The 14,556-nt window shown below is 45.1% G+C and overlaps 1 protein-coding gene across 1 annotated transcript in view; it reads right to left on the minus strand.

Annotated features, from left to right (window-relative positions):
• Window positions 1-14,556, minus strand: part of rpap2 (RNA polymerase II associated protein 2) — a 138,787-nt gene that overhangs the window by 106,971 nt on the left and 17,260 nt on the right. The window contains 3 exon segments of the mRNA XM_085983337.1: window positions 892-1,912; window positions 7,704-7,736; window positions 8,156-8,244. Of these exon segments, the coding sequence (XP_085839463.1) occupies window positions 892-1,912; window positions 7,704-7,736; window positions 8,156-8,244 (1,143 nt within the window).

A 14,556-nucleotide genomic window follows, 5' to 3' on the forward strand; every position in this document is an offset into this window, starting at 1 on the left:
TATGGATCATTCCTCCTGTGGCCAAACAGAAGAAATCTAACCTTAAAGTTGATGAGTAAGTGCTGCCCTGTCCCGTTCTTCCAAGTGTCAAATGTTTATTTCCTTTAACCATGAGCCTAAGTTTATCTGCATTCTGGTAGGGTAGATTTCATAGAGAAATTGTCCATCTAAAACTTTTCAGCAGATTTCCCCCTCTACACACAATTGTTTCAGCCAGTTTAATCCCGGGAGCAGCTGAGCCAATCAGACCAGTAAGGTTTTAGGTTTGATGCCTGGTCTCTGTGGAGTCAGCTGATCTCTGACAAGTGATAGTAGGTGTTCTACAATTAACCTCAGAACCCCCAAGTTATGAAGAGGGGGGGGAGGGGGGAGCCAGTTCTTACTTCTGATCACTATATAGTGACCCTTGCTGGAAGTATGTGTGCATATCAAGTTAAGATGGTTTTAGGCTCATCGGTCGTGCCTTTTATGGTCAAAGCACAAAATAATGCTCACCTGGGGGACGTACCCAAGTGTGCTTGCGGTACTGTACCCCAACAAGGAGTGAACACGTACGGAGGGGAGAAATTGGTGAGAAAAGGAAAATACGACTGCAGTATTTGATAGATTTCTTTTTAACGACCATTTTAGATTGAACTGCTCCCAAACCAAATCACTGGGACAGCAATTCAGGCTGCTGTAAGTCATTAACAGATTTATCATCTCTTCTGATTGTAGAGGGGGAATCACAAAATTAAAAGTTACAAAAAAAACCTTAACAAGCCAGAATATGACAAAGCTTTGAATGTAGGTCATTAAAAGTCACTTCCTGGTGCCAGGAATGATTTCAGGCTACGTCTTTCTGTGATTTCCCTCATAAAAATATTACAATGTTTAGAGTGTACAACTTACACTATTTGTGGATTGATCATTTTCTTCACAATTGCCTTCAACGTCTTCAGGCAAAACATACCGCCCCTTATAAAACTCTCTGACCTTCAGATGAAGAAATTCGGATTCTTGCTTTACTTGTTCAAAATTTGGTAATGGTCTAACAGTGGCCTCTGACCTTCCAACTTGGACACTCTTGGTCACGTCATTTTTATTGTTTCCAGTATTTTCATTAGGATTAGTGATTTCAACTGCTTCCAGACTGTTCAAGTCATCTTCATCAAGTTCTTCTTGGTCAGTTATGCAAGATGTGCGATTTGGCCAACTACATGGTGTTTTTTTGCATTTTAAATTGGAACTATAAAGAAATCTTAATGTTTCTTCTGTATTCCATTCACTTAGTGTTTGTCTTAGTAATTCCAGCACATTCCTTTTAACACCAGACAGGTCAAGCGCTGAAGCACATCTACCTGAACTTGAATGACTCGACTGTTTTGATTTTGCTATTAGCATCTTCAGTGATGCAGCACCCTTCTTGCTTAGACCTTGGGTTGTAAAGTTTTTGTCTGCCACAATTTTTTCATCATCTTTTAATGCCGTTAATGACGTTGTTAGAGGGAGGCTTTGCTCTGATGCCAGGGAGCACTTTTCCTTTGGCGCAAAGGTCAATTGTTCAGTTTCTTCACTTTGGGACAACCTAGGACTTGACGTCACAGTATTGTTAACATGGCATTTCTTCAATTGTTGTGCAGCATTTTCTACTTCATGATCCATTTCTGTAGGTTTTGGCACAGGTACCATTTTTTTAGGCTTTGTAGCCATGCCCCGCTGATGTTTTTTGAACAGTTTCTGCTCTGAAGTTTTTAAACTACATTTTTCTCCCAAAAGGATGGTGGAAACAAACTCTTGTTCAGAGCCACTGCTATCGCTTTCCCTTGAAGAGGAGCTAGACACATGGCGATCTTCCATAAAGGGAGGATTACCAACATCTAAAACCTGAATGCTTGAATTTTGAAATATCACTTCCTGTCCAGCGCTACCTCTATAAGACAAGGATAAAGTATACAAAACAGTGACAGAAAAAGTTAGTTTCAAGCCTACACCCACAAAAAACACAATATTTTTCTGGTCATACTTTAGTAGTCAGATATCATAAAATTACAAATGTAACATTAATTTCTGCTTTAAATAAGCAGGACAAACTGCTCTGGGTGTAATATCGTATAATGAGACATAGAAACATAGAACCAGGAGGAGCAGGAGTAGGCCATTCGGCCCTTCGAGCCTGCTCCGCCATTCAATGAGATCATGGCTGATCATCCAAATTCAGTACCCTGTCCCTGCCTTCTCCCCATATCCCTTGATCCCTTTAGCCTCAAGAAATATATCCAACTCTTTCTTGAATATATTTAATGAACTGGCCTCCACTACCCTCAGTGGCAGAGAATTCCACAGGTTCACCACTCTCTGGGTGAAGAAATTCCTCCTCATTTCAGTCCTAAATGGCTTACCCCTTATCCTTAGACTATGACCCCTGGTTCTGGACTCCCCGGCCATCAGAAACATCCTTCCTGCATCTAGCCTGTCCAGACCTGACAGAATTTTATAGGTTTCGATGAGATCCCCTCTCAATCTTCTAAACTCCAGTGAGTATAAGCCCAATCGACACAATCTCTCCTCATACGTCATTCCTGCCATCCCAGGTATCAGCCTGGTGAATCTTCGCTGCACTCCTTCTATGGCAAGAACGTCCTTCCTCAGGTAAGGCGACCAAAACTGCACACAATACTCAAGGTGCGGTCTCACCAAGGCCCTGTACAACTGTAGCAAGACATCCTTGTTCCTGTACTCGAACCCTCTTGCTACGAAGGCCAACATACCATTTGCCTTCTTAACCGCCTGCTGCACCTGCATGCTTACCTTCAGCGACTGGTGCACAAGGACACCCAGGTCTCTATTCCCAATTTCACTCCCTAATATGGTTAATGAATCCTCACACAATCTAGTGTTAAATCTTTCCCACTTTTTGTTAGAGGCCTTACAGCAAATCCTTGCTCAATCCCACTAGTGATTTACATATTTTAGAGGCTTTAGCTGGTTCATTGTCTATCTGAACTAGTAATTTCCCTTAACATAGATGTGGAGTGATTATATTCCGACCCGAGAGTAACACCCTGATCGCACACCTGGGTGTAGGCCTGCCCCTGTAGGGCCTAGCGCCTGGACATAGAGGAAGAAAGTTGCTTGCAGCTGCCACAGTTAAGCCTTTAGGCTGCTGTCCAAAAATAGCAGCTAGTCGGCCTCCAGCAGCAATAGCTGGCCTAATGTCCCGGGGAAAAAGGAGACTTATCTGTGGGTACTGCATTATTCCTACCAGTCTCTAGTGAGGGTCATAAAACATTGGTCCAATGCTGACCTTTCTAGGAATTTTTAAACACTTCCAACCCAATTCTTTGATGGATTAATATTGCCCAATATGTGGATTAGAAGTGCTAGATGACCACAACGAGGCACGCAATGCCTACTGGCCGTTTTATATGTTCCTTTTGAAGTGTAGTTTGCCCAATAATAATATGCTGCAGTGAGACTGAAGTTGGACCGGGGCAAATAGCTTCTGGAAGAAAACCTAGAAGAAAAACCTAGATTCCAATGTGTGAAGAAAGAGGAAGGAAGCACAAATTGGCTGCTATAATGTAGGGGAAAGTGGCAATGACTACTCTTTAAAAGGTACTGAAGTGGCTGGAAAGTGCTTTGGGGCATTCGGAGGTCATGAAAGGCACTATATAAATCCTAGGTTCTTTCTTTCAGTAACATTCCACAAGCTCGATTGTTGTTTTAGATGAAAAAAAACTTTAAAAGCTTTAAATATTAAACAATTACCAATAGAGTCATAGAAATTTACAGGGTAGGGAAAGTCAACTCCAACGGTACCCTCCTCCTGACGAAATGCTTAGAACATGGCCTTGTCATAACCAACACCTTGTTCCGGCAGAGAGACAAGTACAAGGCTTCATGGCAGCACCCTCGCTCCAAGCACTGGCATCTGCTGGACTACGTCATTGTCCGAGCGAGGGACCGCAAGGACGTCTGCATCACCCGCGCCATGACAGGAGCCGACGACTGCTGGACAGACCACCGCCTAATCCGCTCTGTCATCTCCATCAATGTAGCCCCAAAACAGCGGCGGCAACAGAAACAGTGCCACAGGAAAATCAACGCTGGAGCACTCAAAAGACCCTGCTAAGAAAGCCCTATTCAGCCTGCGCCTCAAACAACCGAACAACTCCCAGTGATGCAGAGACAGAGTGTCCACAGCACCTGGTCTGCACTCAAGGCCTCCATAATCAGCACCATAATCAGACGCTCGGTCACGCGATCAGGAAACACCAAGACCGGTTCGACAAGAACGACCAGGAGATACAGTAGCTAATAAGCCGCAAGCGCAAGGCATTCCTGATCTGGAAACAGCAACACAACTCGAGAGCAAGAAAGCAGCTCTACAGACGCCTGAGGGTCGAGGTCCAACAAAAAACCTAAAGAACGGGTGGTGGGTGGAGAAAGCGCAGGAGATCCAGCAGCTAGCTGACAACCACGACAGGCGTGGATTCTTTAGCGCAGTCACGATCGCCTACGCCCAAGCACCCAAGGTCCTACCCCACTGTGGGCCAAGAACGGAGAGGTACTCATCAAGGACAGGGAGGCAGTCAGTGCCCGCTGGAAGGAGCACTTCGAAGATCTCCTTAACCGAGACTCTGTCCTCGACTCCATCCCGCAGCATGCTACCCGCCACCATCTCAGCACAACCCCAGCCCGGCATGAGGTTCAAAAGGCCATCCAACAACTGAAGAACAATAAGGCCTCAGGAGCAGATGGCGCTAAAGCATGGCGGAGAAGCACTACTGGCACGAATTAATGAACTCATTTCTCTTATCTGGAAGGAGTAGAGCATGCCAGGGGATCTCAGATGCCGTAATTGTGACCATCTTCAAGAAAGGTGACAAGTCCAATCGCAGTAATTACAGAGGAGTTTCCCTGCTGTCATCGCAAGAATCCTCCTCAATCGCCTTCTCCCAGTGGCTGAAGAGCTCCTTCCAGAGTCGCAATGCGGATTCCGCCCACTAAGGGGCACAATGGACATGATCTTCACCGCGTGCCAATTACAAGAGAAATGCAGGGAACAGCGCCAACCGCTGTACATGGCCTTCTTTGACCTCACAAAGGCCTTTGACACCGTCAACCGTGAGGGATTATGGAGTGTCCTCCTCAAATTCGGCTGCCCTCAAAAGTTTGTCACCATCCTCCGCCTGCTTCACGACAACATGCAAGCCGTGATCCTGACCAACAGTTCCACCACAGACACAATTCACGTACGGACTGGGGTCAAGCAAGGCTGTGTCATCGCATCAACGCTCTTCTCGATCTTCCTTGCGGCAATGCTCCATCTCACCCTCAGTAAGCTCCCTGCTGGAGTGGAGCTAATTTACAGAACAAACGGGAAACTGTTCAACCTCCGTCGCCTCCAGTCCAGATCCAAGGTCGTCCCATCATCTGTTGTCGAATTACAGTATGCAGACGATGCTTGCGTCTGCGCACACTTGGAGGTCGAACTCCAAACCATCGTTAACACCTACACCGAAGCGTACGAGAGCATGGGCCTTACACTAAACATCCTCTACCAACCTGCCCCCGCCACACAGTACTGCCCCCCGATGATCAAAATCCATGACAAGGCCTTGGACAACGTGGACCACTTTCCATACCTCGGAAGCCTGTCAACAAGGGCAGACATCAATGACGAAGTCCAACACCGCCTTCAGTGTGCCAGTGCAGCCTTCGGTCGCCTGAGGAAGAGTGTTTGAAGACCAGGACCTCAAACCTGTCACTAAGCTCATGGTCTACAGAGCAGTAGTAATACCCGCCCCTCCTGTATGCCTCAGAGACATGGACCATGTAGAGCAGGCAACTCAAAGCATTGGAGAGGTACCACCATCGCTGCCTCCGCAAGATCCTGCAAATCCATTGGCAGGATAGGTGCACCAACGTCAGTGTTCTCGCTCAGGCCAACATCCCCTGCATCGAAGCTTTGACCACGCTCGATCAGCTCCAATGGACGGGTCACATCGTCCGCATGCCCGATACGAGACTCCCAAAACAAGCGCTTTACTTGGAGCTCCGACACGGCAAGAGAGCCCCAGGTGGGCAGAGGAAACGCTTCAAGGACACCCTCAAAGCCTCCTTGAAAAAGTGTAACATCCCCACCGACACCTGGGAATCCCTGGCCCAAGACCGTACAAGGTGGAGGAGAAGCATCCGGGAAGGCGCCGAATACCTCGAGTCTCTTCGCCGGGAGCAAGCGGAAGCCAAGCACAAACAGTGGAAGGAGCGCATGTCAACCCAAGCACCCCACCCACCCGCCCCTTCAACCACCGTCTGCCCCACCTGTGGCAGAGATTGTAGGTCCTGCATTGGACTCATCAGTCACCAGAGAACTCATTTTTAATGTGGAAGCAAGTCATCTTCGGTTCCGAGGAACTGCCGAAGAAAAAGAGGAGAAATTTATGGCACAGAACATAGTGTCTGTGCTGGTCGAAAAGAGCTATCCAGCCTAATCCCACTTTCCAGCTCTTGGTCCGTAGCCCTGTGGGTTACAACACTTCAAGTCTATATCCAAGTAATTTTTAAATGGGATGAGGGTTTCTGCCTCTACCACTCTCAGGCAGTGAGTTCCAAGCCCCCACCACCCTCTGGGTGAAAAAGGTTCTCAACTCCCCTCTAATCCTTCTACCAATTACTTTAAATCTATCCCCCCTGGTTATTGACCTCTCTGCTAAGGGAAATGGGTCCTTCCTATCCACTCTATCTAGGCCCCTCATCATTTTATACACCTGAATTAAGTCTCCCCTCAGCCTCCTCTGTTCCAAAGAAAACAACCCCACCCAACCCAATCTTTCCTCATAGCTAAAATTCTCCAGTCCTGGCAACATCCTCATAAATCTCCTCTGTACCCTCACTAATGCAATCACATCTTTCCTGTAATGTGGTGACCAGAACTTCATGCAGTATTCTAGCTGTGACCTAACTAGTGTTTTATACAATTCAATAACCTCCCTGCTGTTATATTCTACACTTCCCAGTATCCTACCATTTAATTGGTATTCCCTTGTAATAAAACTAGTCGTATTTATAACCAGAAAGTGTTGAATGCTACCGTCTTGAATGGCTCAACTGTGGCAGCTGCAGGCAACTTTCTTCCTCCATTTACATATGGAAAAGACACAGGTTTACCTTTAGCTACATATACAGACAAAAGCGCCACCTCATGGTCAATCTTTTCAAGCAGCAGTTGCTTTAAAAATCTCAAATACATCACTTTGCTTCTAAAATCATGCATATAAGTGCACTTTTTGTTTTTTCTCTCGCTTTCACTCACACGTAGCATTAAGGCGGCCCAGGAAATTAAATACAAGATCAAAGCCCGAGTCTCCTAAAGTCAGCACATTTAATTAGCAATGACTAACTATAAAAGACGGACAACACAAAGACATAAAATATCGAGTTAATGAAAATACTTAATATTGAACAATTGAGGATAAACAAATGGTATCGCTTGTGTTATCACCATGTGTTTTCATCACTGCTCAATCTCTGATTAAATTACATGAGTTATTGGTCGATAAATTCCCTAGTTCAACCACTTTTGAATATATTGCGTATCCAAGATGTGGCAGGCCACATACAAGAGTTATCCTGAAACTACTCATTATTAATATTAAATTCTAAACAAATAAAACTTCCATTGTACTTTACAAAACTTTCATTAAAACAATACATACCTTTGTTCTTTTAGTAACCGACATGCTGGAAATCTACAATACAAATGACAATTATTTCTCATATTAATAAAAATAAATATTCTCTACTCGGGCTTTTCCAATTTCTCACACCAGCCACACTTGGGCCTCTCCAGTAACAGCCAGAACTCATCACAGAGGAGGCCATCATTCCCTTAGTTAAGGCTAGATTTCAACCAGTATTCCAAGGGAAAAGGGCAGAGCGACAACCCACAGCATCACCCAGTCACCCCGTTTTCTCTTTTTATTGACTAGACACAAAATGTTACATTTACAATTGCTTCTTTTTAAAAGCTAACCCAAATTTAAAATGCAGATTAACTATTTTTCTGTTGTTACGCTTCCTTAATAACAAGTACTAAAATTCAAATATGAAAAATTAAGTTATATATACACTGTAAATACAAATCATAAATTTAGAACAAATACTTCACCTTTCTTGTCCCCGTGACCATATTGGGTTCTTTGGAATCTGAGCTTCTAAATATTTGGAGGCTTTGTAGCAAAAATTGCTGCAAAAATGCTGTTAAAATAGTAAAATATCTTATTTAGTTGCATGTTTTAATTTTTTTCCCCCCCAAAGAGATCTCCTTATCTGTAACTTAAACATCTAAAACTAGGCCCCTTCTAAATTCTACTAAGTTTTTCCTTAAATTTTCTCCCCTTCCCCACCTCCTCATGAAGATCACAATTTGCAATCGAATATGATTCCCTAGGCACCAGCTCTCAGTTTGTACCTTGCCCAAGTGTGAGCAGGTTCTTGGACTGGGAGGACTGCAAAGCCAAATCATTAAATTGATGGGCAGCACTTGCTCGCTAGAGTCACTGGATAGTAAACGGAAGACTGAGATGACCCACTCTACTGCTTTTCAAAGTAATTCAAAGGACTGTCACCTTTTATTCCATCATTCAAAATTTTACCAGCAGTTATAGGCCAGTGAACAGCTTTTGGTGCATGAGTTTGACCATAATTAAAAGGTCATGAACTATAGGATGTTGGGAACAGCTGTTATACAGTTTGTTCGCTCGGGTACTCATTCTTACAGTAAACAGATTCATGCCTTGTGGACTCCTTGCAAGACAACATAAAACCATAGAGGTTAGAAATCATGACTATCAAATTACAAAAACAAAAAAAAATCGCAAGGCTTGGCAAAGCAAAAGCTATTACAATTACTAGAGTTTATTGACTGGGCCAGTTCTGCAATAGGCAGATGACATTGAATCAAGAATTTGATTGTGTTGAAACATGCAACAATACTGACTGCCCAGATCAAAAATCTGCATGTCGTTATTTCTGCCTTTTAAAAATGTCAGTCATAAATTCAACCTGCTTCTAAAAGGAAAACATAACTTGAATATCTGCAGACCAGGTTTTTTTTTTAATTCACTCTTGGGGTGTGGGCATCGCTGGCAAGGTAGGCATTTGTTGCCCATCCCTAGCTGGCCTTCAGAGGGAAATTAAAAGTCAACCACATTAGAGTGGGACTAGAGTCACACACAGTCTAGAACAGGTAAGCATGGCAGGTTTCCTACCCTAAGACATTAGTGAACCAGTTGAGGTTTTATGACAACTTTGTGATCATTTTTTTTTTTAAACTGCTACCAGTTTTATATTTCCAATTTTTTTTATACTGAATTTAAATTCTGAAACTACCATGATGGAATTTGATCTCACTTTCTCTGAATTATTGGTCCAGCCTGTAGATTACTAACCCAGTAACAGTTGAAATGTTTACTTACAGTGGTTATAGCATTCCTGTGTGATATTTGTAGTGTATGTAACCTGTACCACCTTAAGAGGATACCTTAAGGTGATGGACTACCTTTTGATGGCTCCTGTACATTGTAGTACCAGTGGTGACCACACCAGTATATAAACCCTGCGGAGCAAAGTGTATCCCAGTTCAGCCCTGACCCTCAATCACTAAAGACCTGTTTACTTACTTCTGTAGTCGGTGTCCTGTTATTCAGTATAACTGCAATTGAAACCACAGACTCAACAGTGGCGACGAGTCTGATCTTACCTTGCGGCAGTTTTGCATCAAAGGAAGCTTCGTCCTCAGGAACGGGCGTCGAAAAAGGGCATCTGCCCTCAACATCCTGCATCGCATGGGAGGCCATCGGAAACCCGGGTTGGTTTGCTGACCACGAAGTCAAGCATCAGTGAGCATCCCTTCTACGACAGCGGCGGGTAAGCCAGATCGAGCGGCACGGGGGGGAAGTCAGCCGAGTTGTCAGGGGAGAAGGGGAGGGAAAATGACGAAAAGGGCGGAGAACACGACCGCAGCCGGTGTCAGGGGCCGGACTGCAATCGGGCAGAGACGCGCAGCAGCCAGAAAAGCGTTTATGGCCACAGGGACCGCGGGGGAACAAGAGCAGCAACGCAGGGGAAAATAAAGGACCGCTGGGAGGCATGGACGGCAACAGCGCGGGAATTGCCATCTTGAGTCGGCGGGGGAAGAAGACAAGCGCGGGAAAAGCCGCCATTTTGAAAAATAAAAATAAAAATAAAAAAATAATAATAATAATAATATCCAAAGGGGAAGGAGAAACTCAGCAAGGATGCCAAAAACGGGTAACATCACTGCTTTTGAGAACGATGTGGAAGATTGGGCCACTTATGTGGAACGCATCGAAGTTTACTGTACAACAAATGAGGTACCGGAGGGTAAGAAAGCACTAACCCTATTAAACTCAATGGGTGCGAAGACATACGGGTTATTAAAGGAACCTTGTAACACCAGACAAACCGGTAGGGAAGAGTTTCGCAGATATTGTTACTATCCTGCAGGAGCATTTAAACCCCACGCCGCTGCTGATAGCGGAACGATTTAAATTCTACAAAAGAATTCAACTTAAAGAAGAAAGCAACGCTGAATTCCTAACAGAACTGCGCAAGTTATCAAAGTACCGCCAGTTCGGAACAGGACTAGCAGACGCACTGAGAGATAAGTTTGTGTGTGGGCTCCTAAGGGAAGGAACCCAGAAGCGACTGCTGGAGGAAAAGGATCTTACGCTGGACAAAGCTTTCAGCATTGCAGCATCCCACGAGGCAGCATCACGAGGCTCTGCAGAGATACAGCAAAGGCCATTGGAATTCAGCACCAATGAAATGGCATTGGGCACAGTAAAGTGCTATCGTTGTGGAAGGACAACGCATGACCAGAACCAGTGCTGGTTCAAAGATAAAGAATGCAGGCAATGTGGCAAACTTGGTCACATAGCGAGAGTATGCTGGTCAGGAAAGAAGACCGGCAGCAAAAAGTCACCGCAGGAGAAGTACAAAAAAGTACACAAGGTGACAGAGAACAGTTCGGATGAACAGAAGACGGATTCAGACTCCAGCAGTAAGCAACTGGGTTGTCTGAAAATACATAATGTGGGTAACACAGCAGACCACCAAACTATCTGGGTCACGCTTCGGATAGCAGGAGTCCAAGTGAAGATGGAATTGGACACTGGGTCGGCATTAATGGTCATGAATAAGCAAGATTACAAAAGGTTATTCTCGCACATTCCCCTGAGGGATACGGAGATTGTATTGAAAACATACACGGGGCAAATAGTATACCCCAAAGGAAAGATAAAAGTAAACGTGGTCTACAATGGTAAAGAATTTCAGAAAATGGACTTGTATGTGTTACCTGATGGAGGTCCGCCACTACTGGGACGGGAATGGATCCGGAGAATAAATGTGGACTGGCATTCCATACAAGCACTGACTGTAGATGCCTGTAAGGAGGACGACGTCAAACATAAACGACTGTCCAAAATCTTAGACGATGCTAAGGAGGTGTTCCAACAGGGACTTGGAACACTGAAAGGAATTACGGCAACCATCAAGGTTGAAGAACATGCAAACCCAAAATTTTTCAAAGCCAGACCGGTGCCTTATGCGATACGACCTGCTGTGGAACTGTCCAAGGTGGACTGGAGCGAATGGGCTACACCCATTGTTCCTGTCATGAAGCGTTCGTTGAGCAACAAGCCAGGGGAACCTGGGAAGGTTCGCATCTGTGGCGATTTCAAGATCACTGTTAATCCGGTTCTTCACACGGTGCAATATCCGCTTCCTCGGATTGAAGATATCTTCGCTTCGCTGTCTGGCGGGAAACACTTCACTAAGATGGACCTGGCGCAGGCGTACCTACAGATGGAAGTTGATGAAGCGTCACGTCAGTATCTCACGAACAACATGCATAAGGGTTTATATCGGTATAATAGACTGGTTTTTGGAGTGGCATCGGCTCCAGCGATTTGGCAAAGGGCCATGGAGCAGGTATTGCAGGGAATTCCAGGCACACAATGCTACCTGGATGACATCCTGATTACAGGAGATAACGATAACGATCACCTCGCGAATTTGGAGCAGGTGCTCATCAGATTGAAAGAATATGGGCTCAGAGTTAATCGCCAGAAATGCGAGTTCTTTCAAAAGCGAATCTTGTACTGCGGCCACGTCATTGACCGGGAGGGGCTCCATAAGTCACCTGACAAGATTGAAGCTGTTGTAAAAGCTCCTGCACCGGAGAATGTATCCCAGTTGAGGTCGTTCCTCGGGTTGGTTAACTATTACCACAAGTTTCTTCCAAATTTATCCACGGTGTTACACCCGCTAAACACTCTTTTGCAAATGGGAATACCATGGAAGTGGAGCTATGATTGTAAGCGGGCTTTTCAAAAGAGCAAAGCACTGATCACCTCTAAGGAAGTGTTGGCTCACTTTAACCCAACGCTGCCTATTTGTTTAGCTTGTGATGCTTCTCCATATGGTATCGGGGCAGTGCTCTCACATAAGTTTCCAGATGGCTCGGAAAGCCCAGTCGCTTTCGCATCCAGATCATTGACCTCCGCTGAGCGCAACTATGCTCAGATAGATAGGGAGGCTCTCAGTCTCGTGTGGGGAGTTAAGAAATTTAACCATTACCTGCAAGGCCAAAAGTTTACGCTACTGACAGATCACCAGCCGTTGGTTTCCATTTTCAACCCTAAGAAGGGTGTTCCGGTAATGACGGCGCAGAGGCTTCAGAGATGGTCCCTTTTCCTAGGGGCACATCAATATGATATTGAATTCAAAGGTACAAAGCAACATGGTAATGCTGATGGGCTGTCGCGCCTGCCACTACCTACAGCGGAAGAGGCACCGGCAGTTGACCCTGTAGAGATATTTCACTCGACCATCATCGAATGCTTACCAGTCACCAATGCGGGTATTGAGAGAGAGAGACCCGAAATGACCCGACACTGTCTCGGGTCTACGACTTGGCAGTGAAGGGATGGCCAGCACATGGCGAACCACTGTTACCAGCATTCTCAGCCAGACGAGAACAGCTGTCCGTATGTCAAGGAACATTGATGTATGGAACAAGGGTGATTATTCCTCCAAAATTAAGAGAGTTCTGAAAGAATTGCACGAAGGTCATCTGGGGGGGGGGGGGGGGGGGGGAGTCAAGATGAAAAGCCTTGCTAGGGCTTATGTGTGGTGGCCAGGTATCAACAAACAGATAGAGGATCTGACTAAAAGCTGCTCAGGGTGCCAAAAAGTTCAAAATGCACCTCAAATTGCACCGCTGCATCCGTGGGAATGGCCTTCAGCCCCATGGCAATGTGTGCATATCGACTTTGCAGGTCCATTCATGGATTCCATGTTTTTGATAGCAGTAGACGCACATTCTAAATGGCCAGAAGTGATTAAGATGTCGACCACTACCTCTGAGAAGATGATCGCAGTTCTAAGAACCATATTTGCAAGGAATGGGTTGCCGGAGCAAATATGTTCAGACAACGGACCACAGTTCGTGTCAGAAGAATTCCAGAAATTCATGAAAAAGAATGGGGTGAAACACTATACATCTGCCCCATATCATCCGGCTACAAATGGGTTGGCGGAGAGATTTGTTCAAACGTTCAAAAAGGCGATAAAGGCCATGAGTGAAGACCATATTCCACTACAACACAAGGTGGACAATTTCCTGATGGCGTATCAAAACGCCACGCATTCAGTGACAAATCAAAGCCCTGCCATAATGTTCTATAACAGAAGGTTGCGGTCCCGGTTGGATTTGTTAAAACCCAATGTGCGAAGGGAAGTCGAAAACAAGCAATTCCAGCACGTAAATAACAAGGCCACTCGGAGTTTCGAAATAGGACAACCAGTGTTGGCCAGGGACTATAGGGATGATAAATGGCAACCTGGAACAATTCGTGCATGACAAGGACCCTTGATGTACACGGTAGACGTTGGAGAGAACGTAATACGACGTCATGCTGACCAACTTGTGGAATCGAGAACAAGGGTCGACCCCATGTCTACGGCAGAGACACCAGTTGAAGAACTTATTGAGCCTGTAGCATCTACCTCAGACTCGAACGTACCTGATGATGTTCAATCCATAGGAGATCAAGTGGATGAGTCACCCCAGCAACAAGAACCAGAGACCCCTGAAAGGCGTTATCCGGGCCGGATCAGGAGGCCTCCTCAGAGACTGAATCTTTGAACAGTTGTGTGTAAATTGTATATATGTTATCCATGTAATGTTTAATTTGGGGTGTACACTGTTAAGCTAAAAGGGGAGGAATTGTAGTGTATGTAACCTGTACCACCTTAAGAGGATACCTTAAGGTGATGGACTACTTTTTGATGGCTCCTGTACATTGTAGTACCGGTGGTGACCACACCGGTATATAAACCCTGCAGAGCAAAGTGTATCCCAGTTCAGCCCTGACCCTCAATCACTAAAGACCTGTTTACTTACTTCTGTAGTCTGTGTCCTGTTATTCAGTATAACTGCAATTGAAACCACAGACTCAACAATATTTGTGCTAATATCAG

The sequence above is a fragment of the Somniosus microcephalus genome, chromosome 3 (assembly GCF_052327205.1).
Source record: "Somniosus microcephalus isolate GS21.2 chromosome 3, FLI_Smic_1.0, whole genome shotgun sequence".
In the NCBI taxonomy this organism is placed as follows: domain Eukaryota; kingdom Metazoa; phylum Chordata; class Chondrichthyes; order Squaliformes; family Somniosidae; genus Somniosus; species Somniosus microcephalus.